This window comes from Enhydra lutris, unplaced genomic scaffold, assembly GCF_002288905.1.
Source record: "Enhydra lutris kenyoni isolate GAN:26980312 unplaced genomic scaffold, ASM228890v2 scaffoldscaffold4, whole genome shotgun sequence".
Taxonomy (NCBI): domain Eukaryota; kingdom Metazoa; phylum Chordata; class Mammalia; order Carnivora; family Mustelidae; genus Enhydra; species Enhydra lutris.
The window spans coordinates 31,543,903-31,570,324 of NW_019154088.1; the positions used below are offsets into that span (position 1 = coordinate 31,543,903).

At 36.0% G+C, this 26,422-nt stretch overlaps 1 protein-coding gene across 1 annotated transcript in view; it reads left to right on the forward strand.

Moving 5' to 3' along the window:
• Window positions 1–26,422, forward strand: part of LOC111139065 (A-kinase anchoring protein 6) — a 364,313-nt gene that overhangs the window by 291,793 nt on the left and 46,098 nt on the right. Inside the window, 1 exon segment of the mRNA XM_022491196.1 lies at window positions 22,403–22,618. Within this exon segment, the coding sequence (XP_022346904.1) occupies window positions 22,403–22,618 (216 nt within the window).

Sequence of the window (26,422 nt, forward strand, 5' to 3'; positions counted from 1 at the left end):
TGAATTCTTTTATATGTACCCAGAGCAATGACAGATAAGCTATAGTGCACTGCCCAGGAAAACGGGGTGGGAGGGTGCTGCTTATGAAAAGGAAAACCCATCACTTTGTAGACACAACTGTTTCCTTCTTAGAGTTTAGTCTGGGATGAGAAAAAGGATCAGGATCTCAAGTATTCAGAAGAAGAGAAAAAGCAATTGTGGAATGTATTATTTCTCTCAAAGGCAGTAAGTGTGATAAATGGGGGATGAGACACAAGGCAAAATTCTACCTAAGAAAGAAAGAGTCAAAGCCCAGCATGGGGAGATACATGAAGGTATGAACCATTACAATCAAATGTGGAGAGCATGTCAGAGATTTAATGAGGTCAGCTGGCAAAGGGCCCCTTAGAGCTGTGTGTGTGTGTGTGTGTGTGTGTGTGTGCGTGCGCATGCGTGTGTATGTGCACATGCATGCACGGCTTTAAGGCCTTTAGCTGGAAAGCACTACTCTTTAATGATGATCCTTCAAAGAGAAAATAATTGTTTAATCATACGTTCCTTGTATTCCATAACTGAATTCGTTATTCTAAAGACTCAAATTGGGGAGAAATTATTCAATACTACTAGCTCAAAGAGGGGGCGGCACTGGACTGGGCCCAGAACCAGCCAGGGAAGGACAAGTTTAGAGCTGCCAAGAGGCTCTGTCATCAAGAAGGTGAATGAGTGGAATAGATTTGATAAGCTTGGCAATGATTAATGCCCCGCATTTGCTTAGCAATTTAAATTGGACCAAGCACTTTTACCCAAGCTATTCTACTTAAACTTTACACTAATTATGTAAGGTGAAAATTATGATCACTCTCTTATGGGTCTTTTTATTTATTTTTATGAATGACAAACTTTTGAGTTTATCATTCATAAAAATAATGAATTTGAGAGGTCATTCAGCATGACTTGTTTGAATCCACACAGCAACTAGCATCAGAGACAGAGCAAAAGCCATGGTCTTTGGGTTCAAATTCCAGTATTCTCCCATCTAGTCATTCACCAATCCTTCAAAATAACCATTGAAACCTTGTTGTCCTCTAAATCAAGGGTTGGCAAACATTTTCTGTAAAAGGCCAGATAATACAATCTCTGTCACAATTACTCAACTCTGCTGCTGTCCTGGAAAAGTGGCCACCAGTAATATGTAAATGAATATTGAATTCAATAATGAATTCAATAAAACTAATTTACAAAACTATTTACAAAAGCAGGCAGTGGGCCAGATTTGGCCCTCGGGCTTTAGGTCCCTGACCCTGCTCTAGATTACAAAAATTATCATAACATGGGAACGGCTACCATCTACATCTCCTTTCCAGAAAGGAGGCCATGCTAGAATTGCAATAGGAGGAACGAAATGTTCTTTAACAGTTTGAACAAGGGCAACTAATACTTACCAAGTGTTCACAGGATATCAGTCACAGTTTCTAAGTGTTTTACCTGCATTTGCTTATTTAATCCTTACCACCATCCTGAGGCAGGTATTTTATTATCCCGTATCTAGATGAGAAAACAGAGGCAGGGAAAATTGAAGTAATTTGCTTGAGGTCATTCAGGTAGTTAATGACAAAGCCAATAGTTGGGCCTAGTAAGTCTATTCCAGAATCGGTCTCTACTTTGTAAGCCCAACAGTCCCTAGGTCAAAGATCTATTTCACATTAAATGGTAGCCTACTCTTGTTCTTTTCCCATTTCTGAATACTTGACAGCCAGCTGAAGGAAGTCAGCCAGTCAATGTTTTAAATCTTGGAAATCAAAAATTTAGGGTAAAGTCTTTAAAAGGGAGTCAAATTAACTATCAAATGTGTAGCATTACTAACTAATCACTCTGAAAAGGAGTATCACTAATTTACTTTCTTTAAAAAGGAGGTAAATAAAAGAGCTAAACACAGTTCACGTGCTTGAGGAAATATTTTCCCAAATCTCACTGTATAATTTCCAAAAGTAAAAAATTGGTCCAATCCAGGTAAGATAGAGGGAATTTCCCATGTCCACTCTAACCGATCTCAAATGCCACCATAAATAATCACACTTCCTGTATCCCTCACAACCCACATTTTTAAGGAGATTAGGTTGGAAGAGAGAAGAGAATATTTTGGAAGTTTTGAAATAAGTGAAAGGAAGCTGTGGTTCCTGCAGGTCCAGGATCATCCCCATTGCTGTGTCCTGAAGCCATTATAAACTTTGTAATGATTTTGTTAGCAAAGCTGCAAAGAATTACAATGATTCAGTCTGGCTGTGACAAAAGCATGTGAATGCTTTCAAAATCAACGAACATCAGACAGGACTTATTCTTTTCTATATGTCTTAGATAAATTTTTTCAAAAAGTTTTTATATTAACCAAGTAATTTCATCAAAAGAAAATACTAAATTAAACTTTTATCAGATATCTTTTTTCCACCATATGTAAAAAAATCTATCATCTAACAATTTAGTAATTTTAAGTAACTGGATACAATCTAGAACTGCCTTTAAAAATTTTGACTGGGTTAAGGTTTAAATTCAAAGACAGAGTTAGGGGCGCCTGGGTGGCTAAGTGGGTTGGGCCGCTGCCTTCTGCTCTGGTCGTGATCTCAGGGTCCTGGGATCGAGTTCCGCATTGGACTCTCTGCTCAGCGGGGAGCCTGCTTCCCCCTCTCCCTCTGCCTGCCTCTCTGTCTACTTGTGATCTCTCTCTGTCAAATAAATAAATAAAAATCTTTAAAAAAAAAAAAGATAGAGTTAAATAAATGTTATATACACTACCATCTGGGGGTGGTGGGAAGACCCACAGGAAATTTTTATAGGCAGTCCCAGTACAGCCTTTTAAAGTAAATAAAAGGAAACAACAGAGGCATAATTCTTTCTGAGCATACCTTTTACTGGAAGAAGATGCTGCATGATTTCTATGAAGGGAAATGTGTTGAGGATACAAAGACATAGCTGTATACTCATTTCATATGTATCATTTGTATAACTGCTATCAGGTAAACCAGATTCATGGAAATTAAAGGCTGTAATGCTAATCTAGAAAGATGAGAGAGGTCTCACCCATCTTTACTTTATGGCTACTTAGGAAATCAATAGAACTGCATTTAGTCTCTGAAACCACTGTGATTATGGTTTCTATTCTTAATTCTTCATTGATTTCTTAACATTACTTAAGTTTTATTTTTATTGTTAATAAACTCAAATTAGGAAGAAACTGGGAGAACAGAATTGCAAACTTTTCTCCATGCTCTCCACTTATCTAAATATAGGATGGGAACAAGGCATCTGACCCATAATAGTGAGGATACACCAATGGGTTCAAGATGCTTAGATGTATAGTGGTTCTACCTATTTCTAATTCATGATCTTCCTTAAAGCCCTAGGTTTCTCATCTTAAAAATGGAGATAATAGGGGTGCCTTGGTGGCTTAGTTGGTTAAGCATCCAACTCCTGATTTATGGCTCAGGTCATGATCTCGTGAGATAGACCCATGTCAGATTCTTTACGAAGTTTCCCCTCTCACCTGTGAAAAGGACAGCTCTTTTAGGATGCAGTATACCAGATCCCAGAGTATCAAAAGTGGGTTCCACATTAGACTACTTTTCAGCTTTTGAACAAGATGGCAAAATAGCTACTTAGAGTCCCTCTTCTTTCCCATTTTCTTTCTCTCTGACCTTTTGTAAACACTCTTTAGATCTTCATCCTATATTTCCTGGATTACAGCTGTACATATACTATTAGATCTCCATTTAAGGAGATAAGCAAAATTCCTTTTTTTTTTTTTTCGTGTTCATAAGGAGTTGTCAGTCCTCTTCTGTAACTTTAGTACATTATTCTTTTACAATTTACCAATAAATAGTATTTACTGAGTACCTTCACTGGGTCATGTTGATTGGCAACATTATGATCTAGGATTTCCAGCTATGTGATCTCAGTAAATAGTTCTTTTTGCCTGATATTCTTTATTTGTAAATTAGGTTTTTGGTTTGAAAGGATTCCCTTCACCTCTAGCATTCTGTGACTTTGTAGTAGGCATCTTTTTCCTTTGATAAATTTATTCAGTTATAGATGCCATTTAATTCCTCTAAACAACACTTTCAGTGTGGCACAAAACTTCCAAAACATAGTCAATTCAGTGTACCCAGAGTCATGTTTTACTTAATTGAGAATGATGCTTCAGAAGGACAAAGGCATCTTTTGAACCAGCGTTCATTGCCTTTGGCACCACAGTAGCCAACTTTGTCTTTGTACCCATTTCCTTTCCAGCATTATAGTATCTTTGTAATTTGAATAGAGATGCTCGTCTAAAATGGGAAAGAGAAGATCTTCCTAGTCATGAATTTCGGTCAGAATGGTGGCACAGGTAACATGAATATATATGTTTTAGTTGTTTTATACATCTCGGGACTTGGTTGATTTAAAAGTAGAAAGAACTATACCAATAAATGCGGGTATGGTGGTGACAAACAAATGTACAGGTCTGTGAGAAGCGGAATACAGAAAACCCTTGGTAAAAATTAATGACCAGTAGGGACTCGGATGGTTAAGCATCTGCCTTCTGCTCAGGTCTCCAGGTCCTGGGATTGAGCCCCACATCGGGCTCCCTGCTCAGTGGGGAGTCTGCTTCTCCCTCCCCTTCTTCCTTTCCCTCCTGCTCGTGCTCTCTCTTTCCCTCAAATGAATAAATAAAATCTTTATATCTATCTATCTATCTATCTATCTATCTATATATTTGAAATTAATGACCAGGGTGAAGAGATGAAAGGTTTGAATCAAAGAGGATGAATCAGAGAACCTGCAGTCAGAGACCCTCCCCTCACTTTACTCCTTCCTCATCTATTAAGTGCCCTAAAGTCCTTCATGATGTATCTAAAAGCATAATATAACTTGCCTTTGATTTTTGTTGTCAGTTTTTTAGCATATTGTTTTAGGTGAATTTTTTATAAGTTGCATTCTAATGAAATCTGAAAGTCTATATCTTTTAGTAAAAACACTAAGCCCATTCCCATTTAGTTTCTTGATTAAGACTGCTGATCTTTTATTTCATCATGTTCATTCATTTATTCATTCAGTAAATATTTCTTGGAACCTACCATGTGGCAGGCACTGGGCTGAGTGTTAGCAATGCATGGAGCTTACACTGCAGTCTTGTTTAAACGTTTTGCTGTAAGACATGTTGTTTTGTTCATTTTTACCCTAGTAAATTGGAATACTTTTAACATATCCTTTATATCCAATAACAATGCATTGACGTTTTATTGATGCCACTTTTAAAATGAGAAATCGACTTCTCTGCATCCTCTGCCCTATTTCTCCATTTTTGTTGTTATAATCTTGGATTTAGTTATTAGCTAATGTTATTATTAATTTACTAACTTAATTAAATTCTTTCTCATACTTGGAATAATTCCTTTTGATGTTAGCATTATATTTCATAAGAATATGAAAAATAATTCAGAATATTTTATAATACTCATTTCCTTGCTCAATATCAGTTTTTTTTATACCATGGTTTTCCATTTTCTTACAAAAATTACTCTTAGTATTATTATATTGTCTTCTAATAATTTTTATAGGAAAAGTACATTCTTAGTATATCCTCCAAACCTTTGCATGTCTGAAAATGTGTTTTGCTTGACCTTGCATGTAAACAGTAGCTTGGCTGAGTATAAAATTTTGCCAAGGGGAATATAACCTTTGACCATCAAAACTGCCAGTGATTCTTTCAGCATTTATAGTTATAAAGGAGAGGTCTGATTTTAGTTACTACTTGTTTTTCCACTTATATATGAGTGAGTGTTGGTCTCTTTTTATTTCTTTTGCTGGGAACCTGGTGAGTCCTAATTGTTTTCGAAAACTGAAATTCTGCTTTCTATCAGAGAGTTTTACCTCTGTTTGATTATCACAAGTTGCCCACACATTTAGTTCCTTCCTTTTAGAAATCATTCCATGCACATTGAGTCAGCTAGATCTTTCCTTCACTTAAAGAAGTGTATTTTTATTTCTTCTTCTTTAACAGGGACTTTTGGTGGAATTTTCAAGGTTGTTTTCTGGTTTTGCAGTACCTAATTTTGTAGGTTGTCTTCATTGCAATCTTTAATTCACCAAAAGTTCCTTTCATCTTTGTACAATCTTTACCAATCTTAATTTGTTTCATTTTTAGAAGTGCCTACCTCAGTGCTATGGATGCAGTATTTTTGTGCATATTTTTGAGAAATGGATTAAAAATTTCTAAGGTTTTCTTTTTCTTGTATTAATTCTGTTTCAAAAGGAATCTATTAGTCTGTTGCTTTGAGTGTTCAAATTAGCCCCTCCCTTGAACTACAGTGTCTTCTTTTCCGTGGCTCTTTATTCTTAAGTAGGAAGTTTTGTTTTCTGGAACTAAGTGTTAAGATAGGTCCTCCGAGAGATTCTGTAAGTGGCTTCCTGTACAAATATTTCAGGCCCAGACAAAAAGGAAATGGAAAATTTCAATTCCCCTTAGTTTTATTTAAATCCCAGAATGAGAAAAATAGACCATATACAAGGGATAGCAAATTGTCTATTGATACTGAAGCATGGGGTACCTACATCTCTACTCTCAGGTGAGGTTGAAAGCAAGCTAAGGAATCTACACTTTTCTCATTCATCAGGGGCATCTTCAGCATCCCAGAGCAGGAGAGTGGTCTTGCAGAGTTGTGTCCATCAGCTTTGAGAGAGAAAATCCCATTAGAAGGTATCTCTTCTGTAACTTAGGTGATAAGTTCTGGGGACTTGAAATAGTACAATTATAGTGGAAGATAGGAGCCTGGATTTGAGAGAGACCTCAGGGTTAGAGGTGACAGGATTTGGGAACTGCTGTGCTGGTAGGGGTGTGAAAGTAGAAGGCCTTCTCCAGACTTTCTCCCACTAAGAGTCCCTCTCTTCCTGGAATGCTATTGCTTCTGTTTTTAAATCAGGGAGAGAATCTTCAGCAAAAAGCCTTGGAAGTAGTAGAACATGTGTAAAGATAGAGGAATTCTGATACCTAAAAAGAGAAGCCAGTTCAAGATTATTTGGGAATTTGGGTAACAATATTTTAAATTTATTCAATACTTTTCTGTTACGCAAACACCTGTGTCAGGTGTTGTGCTGGGTACTAGGGTGAAACATCCATTGTCCTCTTCCAAGGAACACACAGTCTAAAGGGGGATAGTAACAAGTCAACAGGCAAGTAGAATAGAATGTAGTATGGGCTGTGGTGGGAATTAACGTAGTGTGCTGTGGAAGTACGTGGGGCATTGCTAGGGAATGGCAAGGAATTTCCTAGAATGAGTGACTCTTAAGTTGAGATCTGAAGTGAAGGAGGGGAAGAGTGAACAGAATAGTATGTGCATGTGCCTGGAAGTCTGGAGATAAGAGATTAAAGAAATTCCTGTTTTTATTTCAATGTTATTCTGATGTCCGTAGGTAGGAATCTATGTGTCTTAGCAACAAATTAGAGTGCAAACTTTTTTTTTTAATTAAAATTTTATTTCTTTTAGAGCAATTTGAGGTTCTAGCAAAACTGAGGGAAAGGTACAGAGATTTTCCATTATACTCCCTGCCCCCACACATGCACTGCCTCCCCATTATCAACTTATCCCACCAGAGTGGGACATTTGTCACAACTGATGATCCTGTAGTGACAGATTGTGATCACTCCAAGTTCATAGTTTTACTACAGTTCACTCAATGCTTACATTCTGTGGGACTAGATAGCTGTATAATGACATGTATCTGTCATTATGGTTTATCATACCAAGTATTTTCACTCCCCTAAAAATCTTCTGTGCTCTGACAATTCATTCCTCACTCCTAGCCCCCTGCCCCAAACCCTGGCAGTCCCTGATCTTTTTTACTCTGCATAGTTTTGCCTTTTCCAGAATGTTGTATGGTTGGAATCATACAGTATGTTGCCTTTTCAGATTGACCTCTGTCACTTAGTAATATGCATTTAAAATTCTTCTATGTCATTTTCATGGGTTGATAGCTCATTTCTTTTTAGCACTGAATGATATCCTATTGTCTGATTATAACATAGTTTATTAATCCATTCACCTACTGAAGGACATCTTGGTTGCTTCTAAGCTTTGGCAGTTATGAATAAGGCTACCATAAATATCCATATGCAGGTTCTTGTGTAGACATAAGTTTTCAGCTCCTTTGGGTGAATACCAAGGAGCATGACTGCTGGATTGTATGGTAAGAGTGTATTTTGTTTTGTCTTCCAAAGTGCTCATACCATTTTGCATTCCCACCAGCATTGAATAAGAGTCCTTTTTCCATATCCTCTTCAGCATTTTGTGTTGTCAGTATTTTGAGTTTTGGCTATTTTAATAGGTGTGTGGTGATATGTCATTGTTGTTTTGAGTATAAACTTTTTAAAAGTAGGACTATCTTAAAATACTTGTTTTGCATACCCTTTATTGTACCATAAACAATGTACCTTAGAGTCACTAGATACTCGAGAAGTACTTAGCAGATTGTAAGTAAGTAAGACTGAGATCAGATAGCTAGCTCAAACTTTTTTTTCCAAAGAAGAAAAAAAAAGTCTCTGATAAATTAAATGACCACACATCCAGAGCCAGATGGCAGCCCACAGCTCCTGAATCCTAATCCAGGCCATAGTCCAATAATACCAAACCAAAGATTTCATGCAACTTAATACTGATGTCTTTGCAATTCTCACAACTTAATTTTTTCTCTATAAAATAGAAATACTGAGCCTATCTCATCTGATGAATAGAAATAAAAAAATGATCAGTACAAGGGACATTGTGATTAATAGGAAATGTAGAAATGCTTATTAATACTATGAAGTCCTATTGTAAATAGTATTAAAAATACATATGACAATAAACCAAGGCCCCTTTAGTATTGGAATTCAGAGACTTACCATCTTGACCTGCAACAGCTTCTCATTTCCAGGGGCTTTACTCTCAGGATTTCAACTTGGTGTTGAGTTTGCTATCATTTTTCACCTTCTGTTTATGTTGTACCTCCATATGAGGAGCTTAAAGAGCTTTAGAGACATTAGCTCATTAATCCTCCCAAAACCTCTCTAAGATAGGACAGAGGCATAAATCATTATTCCCATCTGAAAAAAAAAATAACCTAACTTATCTCTCTTAATTTCATTAATGCTCTAAACTGTTGATTAAATCCTAACTTATATTCTGTACATTTAGAATATTGCATTCTCTTCCCCAAGGATATTTTTCTTTCTTTTTGAATTTAATGTCATTAGGATAAGTGCAAAAATGGATCAGCAGACCTGGTTTTAGAAGTTCCTTTGAGAAGTGTGGGATAGGTTGTAAACCAGGTTCTGCCTTCCCCTCATGCTCTCCCCCTTTTCTCAAAATGTCCTTCTCTACTGCCCTTCGGTCATGACAGGAGAAATGACTTAGGAATTGGAAGAATGTTTCAAGACCCATTCATTCCTTTATCTGTCAGGCAAGACTATCTACCAGCAAGAGAGCCAATGGATATCCATTCAACCATGCCATCCTAACTCCCAGTAAAACGTTGGTGCAAGGGACTTCAAAGCTCTATGAAAGCAACAGTGGAAGTCAGCTTTTCAATTTTGTGTGCTTTGCTTAGGTGTGTGGTTCTCACTGTAAAGGTTTTTGGAGTTAGACTTTGATGATTTTAGAACATGAGCAGACCATCGTAGACCACCACATGTTATTTTTCCTATCTCTTAACAGAATAAGCTTAGGTAATAATCTGGTGCCAGAAAATTTTAAAAGCCAAAGGATTGTTGTGCTTTAGAGAAAGGGTATTGAGGGCATGTAAAAGTTACAGGATTTACTTGAGATCACACAACTGGTTATTGCCAAACTAGCAAAAGACTCTTAAGTTGTGCTTTTCCCCCTTCAAATCAACTTGCTTCTCAGATGTTCGACAGGTATATCTTCATGCTCGGATAACGTATATTCTGCCTTGCTGCCTAAATACTAGATGGAATGAATGAAGGCACTTGTCCCCTAATATATTCAGTCATCTTTAAGGGAGCAAGCAGGAGAGAGACATGGTGTCTCAGAAGAAATGAAAACAGAATCCTCTAAAAGGAGAATTAACTGTGTTCAAGAAAATTCACTCAAACAATTCTCCCAGACCGCTGCTTTATTTTAGCTATGGGAGTGTTTAAAGAATGAAGTTCTTATTACATTTCCTTTTCACAAGGTTCTGGAATATTGCTTTGAGCTAAATAATCATTATAGCAATTTACCAGTTGGCTAATATTTAGTCAGCATCTCTCTACTACCTAATATAATGGTTGAAGAGTGTTTTGCTGTTACATATTAGTTAAACTTCTAAACGACCCTGAGAGTGTGGTTAGTATTATTGCACATCTGGGAATACCGAAAACTGGTGAAGAGGAGTGGATTTGCCCTGGATTTCCACCACAAAAGCGAGGGAAAGAACTAAGAAGCAAATTCCTCGTGATCCAAACTCATAAGAAAATGTCCTATTAGATTCTATAAAAATAAAATCAGAAATATGAAGTTTATAGAGCTGTCTATACCTAAGTCTCTTCCAGGTTGGGGAGGAGTAAATGAATAAACAGAAGAGTCTTTCCAGGGTTGACTTTTTGTCCCTAGTATCATTTACCTCCTTTTCGGTGGTGTTATTCCCCCAAACTTAACTCTTTCCTGCTTTGTTATTGTGTCCCAAGTGTTCTTGAATTCATTTATTTCCCACCTGTAGGATTCTGCAATAACAGGAATACTTCCCTAAAATACCCATCCCTACTTGTTATACTTCAAGTAACACTCTTAGCTTTGTGACAAAGAAGCCAAGAGTGGCTTCATAGGAAGTAAACAATATGTTACTCAGGGATAAATTTGGGAAAATAGAGTCTGATAGGGGAGATGGATGAGGAATAGTCAAGTAAGTATGGATGAGAGAGCTAGAAAAATACCATGCAACAGAGTTGAGTGAGTCGTGACACCAGTTAGTTCAATCATCTGTCCTCTCCTACGTGTTCCACACTATCCCTGGGAATTCCTCTTAGGTCATCCTTGCTTCTGTGTTTTCTCACTTTCTTTCTCCCTGCTTTTTCTTGCTGTTTCATTCTCCAGGTATGATTTTTATGATAATCCTTCTTTTATAGATTTAGCCTAATGGGTGTATTGTGCTGTAACTTGTCACATAGAATTCTTTTCTTTCTTTCCTCAAGACTGTCCTGAATATTCCTTTGACCTGGCCGGTGAATACCCAATATCCATTAAATGAGCAAAAGAGTTCAGGTAGCTGGGATCAACAGATAATCTAGAGGAGGAAAATCACCTTTATCCATTCCCCAGAATTACTTTGAAATGATTCCCAGGGAATCTAATAAGAGATAAAAAGTGCAGTGGATGTTGTCAATAGATTTCAGAATATAATAATGTAAAAATAAATGGCAATTAATGCCTTATCTGCTTATGAAAAGAGTGATTATAGAATTTTAAAAAAAGGTATTTTGTAGTGTGATGTCTAAGTTGCATTTATATCCAGCACCCTTTCCTCCTTATTGCTAAAAGTTACCTTCCTATAATTGCAGACTAGTTTAACATCTTAATAATAATGGACATGTTTTTAAAAGATTATTGCCAAAAGTGCATTCTTTATTCCAGGGAGACTCTGTAATAGATACCAGCATTTTAGTAATGATACAAGCAATCTGTAAGCTATTACAGTTTTCTTTAGAGTAACTTAATCTTCATATTGTTTTGTATGTCTGGAATTTTAATAGTGTTTTTAATTTAGAAAAGGAAGTATATAACATATTACTAATTGCATGTGAATATGAACTAAGCACATGACCACTGAGCTTGATTTTTAAAAACAAACATATTTAAAAGTACTTAACCTAATGTAGGAAAAGTCACACAAAAAAATGAAAGAATACTACACAGGGATAACAACAGCTTTCATGGAATAACATAGTGAGGGCCTGCTAATTTTAGCATGGTTATTATATTTTAGTCCACAGCTAAAAAAAATAGCTAATAGAAATAGAAATACTCCTTTCCAAATATAATTAATATTTTTCAACACATGAAAGTACAAACAAAACATCAAATGAGTGTTTGTAAAAGAAGGATTAGTTTTTCCCTTGATGACACCATTCATCCAAGAATTTGCAGTATTAACTAATAGTCCTTGTGGCCCTTCATGATTCAGCTTCATTGGTGAGGATGCTAGATTGCAAGAAGTTAGATCTTTTTCTAGGTCAAAGGTCAGGTTATTTAGGATGTGGAGGTTAAGGTGACTGGTCTTTGGACTTCAATTGTCTGTTGCCTAGGTGAATAGAGGGCAGATGATTTTTCTTAAAAAAAAATGGAAGTATTCACTGGAAATATTTTGATTTTCAATGGCTATAAGAAATCATTTGATGTTAGAATCTAGACTTACATTGACATGTGCAGTTTTGAAACTATTTTGGCACACATCCCAGACCTTCTTCAAGAAGCTGATAGAGATGTGCTTGGTAAACCAATTCAGGGGTCTTTAATGCTATTTTTAAAATCCAGCTTTTACATTAAATAAACCAGTTTGTTGTTTTGAAAGAAGTTATAATCTACTTAAAACTGTCATTCTCTGTTTCTAACTTGCAATTAGATGGTATTTCCAAAATGTCAGACCTAGATTCTGCTTCTACCATCACCATAATAAAATGTGACAGCCAAGATATTATATCAATACCTTTTCCATAATTAGCAATAAGGATCCTGCCAAGGGTTAACTAGAAAAGTTTCATAAACGTTTTTCTACAAATGGTTCTGAAGGCAGTATTATGCTTTTGAAATCTGCTAATGTAGCAAAGACTCATGACAACCAGGAGACAAATCTATGAGCAAAACTGTTTGGAGAGAATAGTTTTGTAGTGTATGATATATGTTATGTAAATGAGCTTATTAGGACTCTCATCTATTTTATTATTGGTGACCAATTTAATAGAGGCATTTAAAAAACAATATTTCTGCCTGACTCCTAGAAATGAAGAAGATACATTGATATAATTGAGAGCAAATGATTGCATGTCGTGCCATTTAATCATGTCATTTTTCAATTGCTATTTTTTGCACTTCGCTGCATGCTTATAGAATATTTCGCTTCAATATAGATTAAGTCCCAGGGTTCGCAACTGAGCTGAGTTCCTATATTGACTGACATTGTCTTTTAAGTTTGGTATCAGTTAAAGTATGCAGATGTCGTCTGCCCATGTTCCCTTTAAAATATGCACGCCATCATTCATGCCTCACGTGAGGTATTTTAATTTTTTTGTTGTTTTGAAGAATTACCTCTTTACAATTCCTGGATGGAAAGTCTTATTTGCAATACTTATGCAGGAGATATAGTTAAGATAAGCACATAATTGGTTCAAGAATGGAGCCGTCAGGACCAAAAGATCTGCTGACCCTTTGCTGGAAACTTGGGTGATCATTTGCCTAAAGAATGTTTCCTACTTTTGTTTAATCTCTTTTTGATGACTTGTGTAACTTAGATTTTTCTCAGAAAAGAGATTATCCTCCACTGGCCGCTAGAATATGAGATCCTTGTGGGCAGAAACTCATCTCTTTCATTCACAGGTGTGTCTCAAACACTCAGAACAGTACCCATTATAGTAGGTGTTCAATAAATACTTGTTCAGTAAACGAATTAGTATTTTTGCCATCTCTGTTATCACAACTATCCTGGGTTTAAGAATTGCATAGATTACTAATTTTTAACAATGGCCTAGAAATGGGTATAAGATAGACCCCTGAAAGTTATCCTGAAGAACTTGTTGGCTGTCTTTTTAACGGTAACTTTATGGCTCTGGCCATTTCTGGTTAGAAATTGGGAACCAGAATAGTCTGAAAATGGAGAAATTTTACAAGCCTCTTTAGCTCTCATGAAAGGAAATGTAGCATAATATTTTTATGAACTGCTTGGAATTCAGGTTGCGTGGGTTAGCATGCTGCCTTTGCTGCTTATTAGCTGTGTTAACTCTGATCAGTTACTTAGCCTCTCTGCTGCTATTTCCTTGTTTGTGAAATAGGCACATGGCAATAATACATATCTCGTAGTGCTGTTGTAAGGATTAAATGAGCCAATATATATCAAATACCTAATGAAATACATAACAGAGGAATACACAAATAATGTTTGTCATTAATGTATGAGATTAGTGAAAAATAACTAAGAAAATACTCAGAATAGTATACTAATGATTTAATAAGATTCAATGATTGTTGGTTATTATTTTGCAGTCAAGTAAATCCTTGACTACATGTTTGAAGAGAACAAACATTCTAAAAATTTTGTGTTGGTTCATATACATACAGTCAACTAAGAATGGTCTTTGGCGAAGTACATGATGTACATTTGATAGGTCATGTTTCTCATTTTTCTACTGACACCAACAACATAATAGATTACAGTTCCGTAAGATGTACATGATTGTAAGTGAAACTCATCACTGCAGTAATTAGATTTAACTAATGTTCTTTAATTTCCACATTTTTTTCAACTCCTTTTCCACATCCATGCTCTTCTAGGTATACTTTTCTGTTTATGTTTTATGATATTTCTAGAAGTAGGACAGCTATATTAAAAATGGCATGGTATTATTTTTATCCTATAGCAGAATGTCTTATCTGTGGACTGAGATTTATAGATTTGTAGTTATGACTCCATCTGAAGGAATTTTATAGCCATTACTTTTTTAAAAATTTTTTATTTATTTATTTGACACAGAGTGAGTGAGAGCAGGGGGAGGGGCAGACAAAAAGGGAGAGAATCCCAAGCAGACTCCCTGCTGAGTGCGGGGCCCAGCAAGGGGCTCGATCTCACAACTCATGACCCCAAGATCAAGATTCACATGCTGTACTGACTGAGTCAGGCATACACTCCTTTTATTCCTTTTTATTGCCAAATAATATTCCACTGTATGGGTACACTACATTTTTTTAATCCATTCATCCATTGATAGATACTTGAGTTGTTTCCACTTTTGGGCTCTTATGAATAACGTGGTTATGGATATTTCTGTGGTCATATGTTTTCAATTCTTCTGGACATTTACCTAGAAGAGAACTTGCTGGACTATATAGTAATTCTGTGTTTAACTTTTTGAGGAAATATCATACTGTTTTCCAAAGTGAATGGTGCTACTTTGCAATCCCACCAACAATGCATGAGGATTCCAGTTTCCTTATATCTTACCAACATTGTGATTTCTGTCTTTTTTATTTTAGCCATCATAGTGCATGTGAGTAGTATGTAGTTATGGTTTAGATTTGCTTTTTCCTGATGGCTAATGATGATGAATATTTTTCCATATGTTTATTGGCCAATTATATGTTTTCCTTGAAGAAATGTCTATTTAATACTTTGCCCATTTAAAAAATGGAGTTACTTATCTTTATATTATTGAATTTTAAGTGTTCTTTATATATTCTGGATATTAGTCCTTTATCAGATATATGATTTTCAGATGTTGTTTCCCATTCTGTGGGTTGTCTTTTCACTTTTTATGGTGTCATTTGAAGACCAAAAGTTTTTAATTTTGATCAAGTTGTCCAAAAGTCACTTGTACTCTTGGTGTCATATCTAAGAAATCATTGCCCAAGAAGTCAGAAGTAACTTCTACTTTAGATGTCCTATAAAAAAAAACAAAACAAAACAAACAAGCAAAAAAAAAAAAAAAAAAAACATTGTCTACCCCCAGGTAATGAAGATTTACTCCTGTGTTTAATTCATTTAAAACTTACAACAACCTGATGGGTTAGGTCTTATAAAAAAAACCTTTGTTTTTGTGTTTTTTTAATTTTTTTATTTTGAGGAGGCAGAGTCTTCTCTTGACAGACAAATCACAGGCACTTCAAAATAGGTACCACATCTTCTTATATTCCTCTTATTTACCAGTTCCAATCCTATAATGAAAAGTATGGAGTTTGGCACATAATTGATACTCAATAAATATTTATTGCTGTGAGGAATACTATCCATATGATCTCTGTCAGCCTTGCCCCAAAATGATAATCCAGAATCAACCAGTTAAAAGCATCTTTTGAAGACTCACAGAGGTACCAGTGTTGCCTCTCATTTTCCCCATCTGCTGTATGTTCTTATTAGACCATGGCTGCAGCATTATGCCTTGTACCTTTCAAATAATCATCACGGTTTTGTTAAACTATATACACTTCCTGAGAGAAGCTTCTTTTTAATTTAGCACAATGCCATATGTATTAGTCATTCATCACTAAATGACTAATTTGATAAAATTTATAAAAAGGAGTAAAATTCCCAAATATGGTATTCAGACAACCTAACATATCATCATCATTTTTTAAAGATTTATTTATTTATTTAGTTTGGAGTGAGAGCACAGAGGGGAGGGACAGAGGGCTAGGGAGAGAAAGTCTTAGGCAGACTCCATGCTCAACGTGGAGCCTGGCATGGTCCTTGATCTCAGGACCCTGAGATCACAACCTGAGCTGAAAACAGGAGTCCAGTGTTTAACCGACTGTGCCATCCTGGTACCCCCATTATCATCATTCTTAATAATGTATATTGAAAATTCCTGAAGATCATCAAGCAGGTACTAGTAATATAAAGATACCTCTAGTCAAAAAGTTCTATTCATTGATTGATTGGTTCATTTTCTTTCAGTAATTCAGTAACAATTAAAAAAATAACTGATCACCAAATGGGTGTGGTTTCTAGGCTCTTGGCTAGCAGTGTGACTCCAGAATCAGAACTTGTAACTTCTATTTTATACTTCTAAAAAAAAAAAATCTGCCCACCTGGATTTATTCTCTGACGTGCAAAACGAAGCTCCTCTGTTTCCCTGTAGGCCAGTGTTTTCGAACTTTAGTATGCACTGTAATCACCTGTGGTGTTTGTTAAACCATAGCTCGTGGGGGCATATCCCTGAGTTGCAGATCCAGAAGATGTGGAGAGGCACCAGAGAACTGGCATTTCCCAGTTCACAGGTGATGCTGATGCTGCTTGGCCTGGGGGAACACTCGGAGCACCCTTGCTCTACACATCTAGTCACAGGTAGCAGACTAAGACAAGACTATTGCCTTCCTCATGAAATTAAAATGGTAAAATACCGAAAGTGCCAAAAAGAAGAAAAACACTTGAAAAAGTGTGGGAAGTCCTTGCCGCAGGAGATGGAGCTATTTACTTGTTTAAACCAGAAGAACTTGCCTGCCTTTTTCACTTTTTCCCCCTCTCTCTGTTGTTTTCCTTACTCCAACTAGATCGAAGGCAGATATGTGTCCATATATGCAGGTTGAAACTTCTTTAATGTACTTGCCACAGAGAGGACATACTCAATAGATATTGTTAAAGTTGACCAATCTAGAAAATAAAGGTGTGGTTGACTTTATAAATGGAATTGCTTCATAAATGGTTTTTAGTTAACAGATCACCTAAAGTCCTATCACTTTTTTCATGTTGACCTACCTAATGATGTTACACTAACCTGCTGAATATAATTATGTAAGATATATAGAGACAAATTGCTTTGGAGTTTTCTCAGCAAGGTTTTTTCTCTCTCTGCTTTTAACATATGCTTAGTTTTGGTACTTTTAAAATTGCATTTTCTTCCTCATCTCTCTTTTCTCTATTTGGTTCTTACATATTACTTACTTCTTAAAAATTTTTTTTATTATATTAATCACCATACAGTATGTCACTAGTTTTTGATGTAGTGTTCCAAGATTCATTGTTTACGTATAACACCCAGTGCTCCATGCAATACATGCCCTCCTTAATACCCATCACCGGGCTCACCCATTCCCCCTACCCCTACATTTTACTTATTGTGCAGTTTGGGTTTTAGTTTTAATTCTAGATCTTTGATTGTAAACTGATTTATATCCTTCTGTGATAGTAGATGACATTATTGCTTTTAATGTCAAGAATACAGGTATATAAGTAAGTTATAATCATGTTATACAGTATGTCAAGAATATGTCAAGTAATGTCAAGAATACAGGTATATAAGTAAGTTATAATCATGTTATACAGTATGATATATGCGTGTGTATATATATGTTTATGTTTAAAATATAATGGAAAATAAAATACAACTATTAGTATATTGAAATATTGGAATACTGGAAGCCTTACCTTTAATAGTGTTAAACTGAAGCCAGTGTCGAAAATGATGTTACATCACATTTGGCTTAATAATAGAGTAGATTAAACAGTCAAAAGGGTTGACAGAGAAAAGAGAAAAAAAAAACCCTTAAAAAAAAAGAAGAAAGGGAAGAAAACGCCCCAGATAAACCAAAAGCCCTGCTTTGCATCACCATTGATAAATTGAAAACCGACTGGCAGTTTGTAAGTGTGATATAAAAACACCAGCCTGGGGGTGACTGGGTGGCTCTGTTGGTTAAGTGTCTGCCTTCGGCTCAGGTCATGATCCCAGGGTCCTGGCATCGTCCCTGCTCAGCGGGAAGCCTGCTTCTCCCTCTCCCACTCCCCCTGCTTGTGTTCTGCTCATGATCTCTCTCCATCAAATAAATAAATAAAATCTTTAAAACAAAAACAAAAAACCTTCAGCCTGTTGGCAACGCTATTGCAACATGTCCGAAAAGATGTGTTTAGAGGGTTGGAGATCTGATTACGGTAAAGGCAAAAAAAATTGACTTAAAATTTTTGATTTTTGGTGCGCCTGGGTGGCTCAGTGGGGTTAAAGCCTCTGCCTTCGGCTCAGGTCATGATCCCAGGGTCCTGGGATCGAGCCCCGTGTCGGGCTCTCTGCTCCGCAGGGAGCCTGCTTCCTCCTCTCTCTCTCTCTCTGCCTGCCTCTCTGCCTACTTGTGATCTCTGTCTGTCAAATAAATAAATAAAATCTTAAAAAAAAATTTTTTTTTATTTTTACTTTTTTACATTTCTCATAGCAAGCCTGCCTTTTTAATAACATGAAGCATTTAAGTAGAAATATAAAATAAAGTAAAAGTTTACCAGAAATTTAAATTTAGCACACTCAAACCATATCCCAAAAACTGAATTCTGAAGTGATACAAGACAATGACCTTGGAACTAACAGAGGTAGTCTTATAAGAAGAAGTTGCCTAACAATCACAAAATAATAGGACAACTACATACAAAAGCATTCGGAATCTCTTTCTTAGACATACTGATAATTAGTGGAGGTTTTTTTGTTTCTTTTAGATTTCCTATCACTCTTCTTATCTCTGTACTTTTCTGTGAAGGCAATACGACTATGCTTGGGAACCAATATGATCTCATGAGATATCAAGGAAAATGCTTCCAAATTGGCCATAATGAAAAGCATTCTGAACTTTTCTGCTCCTTACTTCCTGTCCAACTGCTTCACTGTCTCTTCTACTTAACACATTAAGGTGCCCCCACTGTCCCAGGACACTTGCTTCCCGACCCTTCTATCTTGAGAACTGCAACCATTCAGCTTGGACAATCTGGCTCACGTTTCCCTAAAGATTTCACCAACTCCTCCAAGAGCAACTTGTGCAAATTTATGTTAACATGCCTCTCTGTATGGTACTCTCATTACCACATTAATTTGTGTAGTCCACCGTCATAGACTCTCAGGTCCTTGAGAGAAGGAGCAGTAACTTGCTCCTTTATGAAGCCTTGGTGTCTGGAACAGTGCAGAGCAGATGGAAGGTGCAATGCACATTTGAGGAGGTCTGAGAGACTGGGATGAGTTTATCTTATTTCAGCGTCTTACTTAGATTGTTTAGTTTGGATTTCTGTTTTAAAGTAGTTTCCTCTGAAAATGTAAGCCAGAAATAGTTACAATACTTACTTGTTCCTGTATACTTATATTTAACATTTCTCTGTGCATAGTTTATCATGGAAATAATGTAAGCTACTGATTCTAAGAAACATTACCAGCAAATGCATTGGTTTTATTTAGTAGGTGTTTGTGATTATAAATAAACATGTATATTTTAATGGTTGTCATAGAAACCCATTTATGTGGAAGAATTATATTTTGTCAGTTTTATCTCCTAGATATAAAAAAGCACCAAAAAATATGTTGACAATTTAAAATTCCCAATTTCCACCTCCTTTTAAAGTAGTATTATTTCCCCATGTGCATAGAAGATAAATTATTAATCCAGGTTATAGACTTAGCTTTTTGGATATTTAAAGTAAAAAAAAAAAATGTAAGATTGTGAAGATCCCAAAATTAGATGGTGAATATTAACATCCCATCAAATCTGATATTGAATGTCAAAAACAGCTTTCACGGTTTTTAAACTACCTAGACTGACTCACGTTAAGACGTGGGTTGGGGATCATCTGGATACTTAAATACTGGATACATTCTAGATACTCATAAAAAAAATATGGCTAATGACCTTTATGAAAATTTCTCCCTAATGATCTCATATGTCCTGTTTCAGAACTCTGAAAGTGCCTGTGAGGTGTATGAAGCTCATCGGGGCTACTTTGTAAATGTTACCAAGGAGGCTGTGCTAACTCCATGGCGAATTTTCATTTGGCTAAGAAACATTGTGACTTTTTGCTGGCTTGAGGAATGCAGTTATTAGTCTAGTCAACTGCAAAGAGAGTTTTGTAAAATCCCATTTTATGCCATGGAAATAACACTTTTGATTTTCCCAACCCTGTATTTTAAACAAATTTATAGCAACACAAAAATGAAAAATGAAATCCTCAATATTCATAGTCACAGGACTCATTTCAACCAATTTCAGCTGGCTATGTTATTATCTTGAAGTGTTAATATGGGACGGAAATTTGGCAGGAGATAATTTGGCTTGATAGTTTGACTTACTCAACAGTTCTAGAGCAAGAGAGGAAATTGAAGGGGGTGGTGTGTGAGAAAGGGAGAGAAAGAGAGAGACAGAGAGACAGAAAGAGAATGCATTTAGGAATGAGGAGGTAGCAGTATTGGAGGAGGGTATGGAGCAATGCTTTTTGCTCTAGTAGGCCCTCAAGTTTTATCTTCAAATATCCAGCGGTCCTCCTCAATCAGCACTGAACAAATGAATAGTATCAGTAAAGAAATTTGTCAGATCTGGTGGTTATATCAAGAGCTATGTAGGAAAGTAATAATGAATGCTAGGAAAATAAGTAAGGGTAAGTTCAGGAAACATAACTAAAAATGCTGCACTGGTAAAAATTGAATAATAAAATTCCTAGTCATATTTTGCCATAAATAGAGGTTTGGGAATTTGTCATTCACCTTATTTAAAATTCAGAAATATTAAAGGTACAGTGTTCTCTCATTACAGAAATAATAGAATTTCAGCTATTACTGAGTTAGGGTCATTTAAATGGCTAGAGCATGTATTATATCAATAAGCGGGACATCTGTATGAAATGTCCACCTGCTGATCTACTACCGCTCTGTGCACATTTCAGTGAACTGCACTTAATCATTTTAAGACTTCTTCTAATGAAGCCTTATCTAGATTAACATTTTAAGCACAAATACTTTTAGGCATTAAAACTCTCACACTAAATGAAATTGCATTGTCTTGTTTACCCTTGTTGATTAATAAGCAATCTGTTAACTGTTAGAGCTGTCCAATTGTAGCAGTAGAAGGAGATTAGTAATTCAGTGATGTTTGTGGATATAATCATCATTTCTCCTGAAGGCTTTGAATTAGAATATCACTTACACACTATCCGTAGGCAAAGAAAAGATATAATATTTTTAGACATGTGTACCCACTATTTTGCTTGAATCGTTCAGCTTAGGGTCACTGCAGAAATACAGATGCTTCTGGGGGCAAAATGCTATTTTGATGCATGCATATCCTTCTTAAATTGTGTGAATGTCTATTAAAAGAAACAGCAACCAACAAATCCAGTATCCTAATTTCTGTTTTCGGAACATTATTGCTTTGTTAATCAAGCTTCGGAAGAGAAATGTTGCTTATCCTTTTTTCCCCCAATAATAGATGTTATGTATCAAAATTCTTGACAATCTTATTTAAGTTTTCCCCAGCCAGTAGAAAACTAAACTTTTGGCTCCAAAAAATTGAGGAGTAAATTTGGGAACATTCCATTTCCATTTGGAGCACTTTTCTATCTTTTTTGTTTCCTGTCACTTTTAATCAAAGCATGTCAATCTACTTGGCATTCACATGACCCGCCTGATTTATTTCATTAAGTTATAAATTGTTAATCAACTAGGTGTCAAGGTGGGACCCAGAATTTTAGATGGACAAATCAGTGAAAAAAGGGAGGAGGGATGGGATGCAGCTAAATTCTTAGGCATTAGTTAGGTTTCAACAGGAGGTCTCCAATCTAAAGACAGCTCCAGAGCCCTTCTTGTCTTATTGTTCATAGCCGAGTATATCACTACAATCTGAAATTATGGTGAAAGAAGGCATTTCATGTTTTAGGGAATTCTGCTGTATAAACACACACGGATTGATCCCTCTCTGTGTTGCAGTCCCTCTGTGGTGAAATCAAGCAGCGACGTCGTGGAGTGGCCTCCATCCTGCGATTATGCCAGCATCTTCTGGATGACCGGGAGACTTGCAACCTGAACGCAGACCACCAGCCCATGCAACTGATCATTGTAAATCTTGAAAGAAGGTGGGAAGCCATTGTCATGCAAGCTGTCCAGTGGCAGACAAGGCTACAAAAGAAAATGGGAAAGGAGTCTGTGAGTGATTTTTTTTTTTTTTAAAGCATAATGGTCTCTTATTTTTCCCTGAAAAAAAATTATTTTGGGGCTTGGAAAATGTATTCATCTTACAAGTGGTTTTGCAAACCAAAGAGACAGATATCTTCAGCCACTCAATGAAATTCCATTGTCATAGCACAGAGATTTATTTGCCTATGAATAAGACATGTTTTGGTGTATCTCATTGTCTTTAAAAAAAAATCACATGAAGATTTTCCTTAATCTTACCAAACTAAGCCATTGATTCCTTCAATCATTCCTTCACCAATGATATTCTTTAATCATACAATGCCCTATGAAGATATTGTTAGAAGGTGGCTTTCCACTCTTACAGCATGTGTATGCTGTAATGTGTATGCTCTACAGATAAAGTATACTGCTTACCTTTTCATTACGTATGAGTTAATACTATTTGTACAACAAACTCCACTGTTCCTTCTTGGAGCTCCTTCTGATGGAGGTGCATTGCTGAGAGCAAGCAAGTTTCCTCTTTGAGTTTTAATGCAGTGTTCAAGGTAGGGGTAGGGTCCCTTCTAAGAATTTTCCAAGTTAATTGTAGGTTCAAGCTGTTGCTACATGAAGGAAATAAATGTGACTAGACTTGTTTGATAATAATATGGAATAAGCCCTTGTCCAGAAAACCTTCATATCCTTAACGGAAAAGGTTTCTTGATAAAACAGTTGCATTCCTCAAATGACCTAGAAGTCAGTGTCCATTTGTTGAAGGCCTAAGTCTCATGTTTGTTTTACATAAATGAAGTCCATGCACACATACGTACATATGTGGAATGGGAGGTTTTTCTTATGTGTTTATGTTATTAGTTCCTTGTCTTTGGAATGTCCAAGATTCAAAATTGAAAAATCAAATGTAATAATCTTGCCACAGATAAAAAAAACCTTCTCCTATGAATTCTAATTTTTAAAAAAAGCATTAATATTTGCTATCTGATGCGTTTGGTATTGGGACTGAGAACAGAAGGGACAATGAATCAGGAAGCCTTCTTACTTTTTCTGCATCTGTACCTATGTTGAGTCTAGGGGGTGATTTTATCCTTAACAGTTCAGTTTAATTGTTTTGAGCTGAAGTTGTTAAATTTCTTAAGACTTCCAAGTTATTACCAGTAATCAGAGTCTATATAATTGGATGTCTTTTCTTGAAATGTTTGTTTTGAAGCTATTTAGCTGGAGTGTTTTCTTCTTTCTTTTCTTTCTTTCTTTCTTTCTTTCTAAGTGTTGGGAAGGGCAAAAGAGGTTATTTTTTTATTCTATAGTTTGAAGCCTCTAAGCATGGTAGTGACCATAATAAAACTTACACAAAAACCATCTGCACTTGGAGAAGCCTTGACATTTTGGAAGCATTCAAACTGCTTTGAAGGAGACAAAAATGGCTTTCTTTGGGGATTTATTTGAAATCATATGATCAGGGATACAGGACTAGATCTCTGTGGATTAGATGTAGACATTTTTATCCTGCTTCTGTGGTAAAGGTAAGCTTTCACTTTAAAACCTGGCTACTTCTTAAAGGCTCAAGATAATACATAGAAGTAGATATAAATTGCAGATAGAGGAAAGTCTCCCCTTTTCTTTAAGTTAGCTGCTGAATGTGTAGGTTGTTTGCAATGATGGAGGTAGCAAATAGGGTCTTCTGTGCTAAACAAGGTTGAAAATGACTGTCAAGAAAAGGATAGAAGAGAATGGGACTAACGCCAACAGTACAGTAAGCACAGAGTACCTTATTAAGTTGGAGATATTTCTTGCTTCTGACCTCTGTTGGTTGGATACAGAGTCCAAGTTGCTTTGACAGGCGGGCAAGTATTTGACCGTTGTTGGTGGCTGCTGATGCAGAGAATCAGAAGTCTCTAAGTGGTCTGTTTGCTTTTTATCATATGTCCACACCCTCCTGCCATCCCCTTCTTGTGTACAGGGACATTCATTCCTAGGTTTCCAAGTTCTGGGTCATACTTCCATATGGTAGATGTTTTAACAGATATTTGCTGAATGAATGACTACATGCTTTATTTTGTAAATTTTGTTTTATTCTGGCATTTGGTTTAGAGTTATATTTATATTCATTATCAGTCTTCATATTCCCACAAAATGGCTTTGAGCATTGTTCCATTTCTATAGGAATATTCACCGTCATGAAATCATGAAAAAACGTTCTGACCTTTCTTTTTGTCTGACAGGGACAATGTTTCCAAGTTCTAAAAGATGATCGAATTACCCCATGGTGTACTCCTTTCTTCAAGTTAGTTCTATATGAGATATTAGAAAAGTGGTTCTAAACATCTGGGCTAGATTCTGATACTGAGAATTAGAAGCTCTGATTCAGTCATTGCATTATAGGATTTTCTTCATTAGTCACTTTGGAAATAGCTTATATAAGAGATGTCACTTAATTGTACATGCAGTGCTCCTTCTTATTCAATTTACATCTGTTTGTGTGACGATTTGTTACTATTAGTCTTCTCCACTGGCCTGAAGAATGCAACCATACAGCCAATTTCTGCTCACCATTGCGTTTCTAAAGTCCATGGGACTTAGGACTCAATAGGTACTTCATAGAATCTGTTAAATAAGTGAATTTTCTCTAGGTGATGGTCTATAGTAGTCAGTGTTAGATATTCAGAAGTAAATAAGATTTCTTCCCTCTTCTGAAAAACCATACCTAGAAAGATAATACAAATGTATAAATAACTATAATAGTAGGTAATATTCAAAGGTAATTACTGCCTTCCCTCTTACAGGTAACACTGACAAAAATATGGAAAGCCTTTCTACAATATTCAGAAAAATTTAGTTAAGTGTATAAATGTCAAGCAAGCTTTTCTATGACCCCTAACTAGGTAAATAATGAATATATTTATCTCTTTTTTTAACACTTGCAAGAAAGCAGGAGATCACATATTAAATTCCCTGAAACATCTTTCTAAAACCCTTATCAAGATTTTGAAATTGAGTAATTTTTTTTGTGTGTGTTACCTATGAAATTGGTCTCTGTCCATACTTTCCAAGCTTTAAATCTAATTTTCATTTGATTTTTATGTTGTCGTTGTTGTTGTTTTCCTAGTCTCCTCCCTTCTTTCTTTGTGAGCCAAAGAAATTTGAACTTTGTTCCTTTTACACCTTTCATTGATTCAGGCCCATTTCTTGTGGGACAATACTATGCATTTTTATTACCTTAAGCCATCCCAGCTACCAAAATAGCATTCCAAATTTATAATGTATTTATTATAGAGAACCAGGATTTTTATTATTTTAACAGTTTAAATATCACTTCCTACAATAGTTGAAAATTAAAATGTATAAGACAGTCCACAGTAACAACAATAATCCCTACCAGTAATTTATAAATCCATTCAGAACAGTGTTTCCTAATTTTTGGTCGAGAGACAGTAACTCCCTGATGAAGGTTATAGGCCTTCTTCCTCTTAAAATACATTAGCAGACTTCCATTTTCAGCCAAGATAAAGTGAGGGAGTAGATTACCCTCATCCTCATACCCGAAACAACTAAAAAACTGGAAAAAAAAAATCACAGTTTTTAACCTTGAATATCAGACAATGAAGAGATGTGAAATGAATGAAGTGATACAATGGTTAGTCAAACTTCTGCCTAGTGTTTCCAGAGCACAATGTACAGAAAGGATATCTATGCAGAACCTGGAGTCTCACTGAGTAGAAGAGACAGGTCTGGGAGTCTGAGGAGGCTGAGGCAGCTAAAGTTTCTATAGGACAGAGTACTAAAGAGGAGGGAGCTACAGAGAGAGAAGAGAGAGCTGTA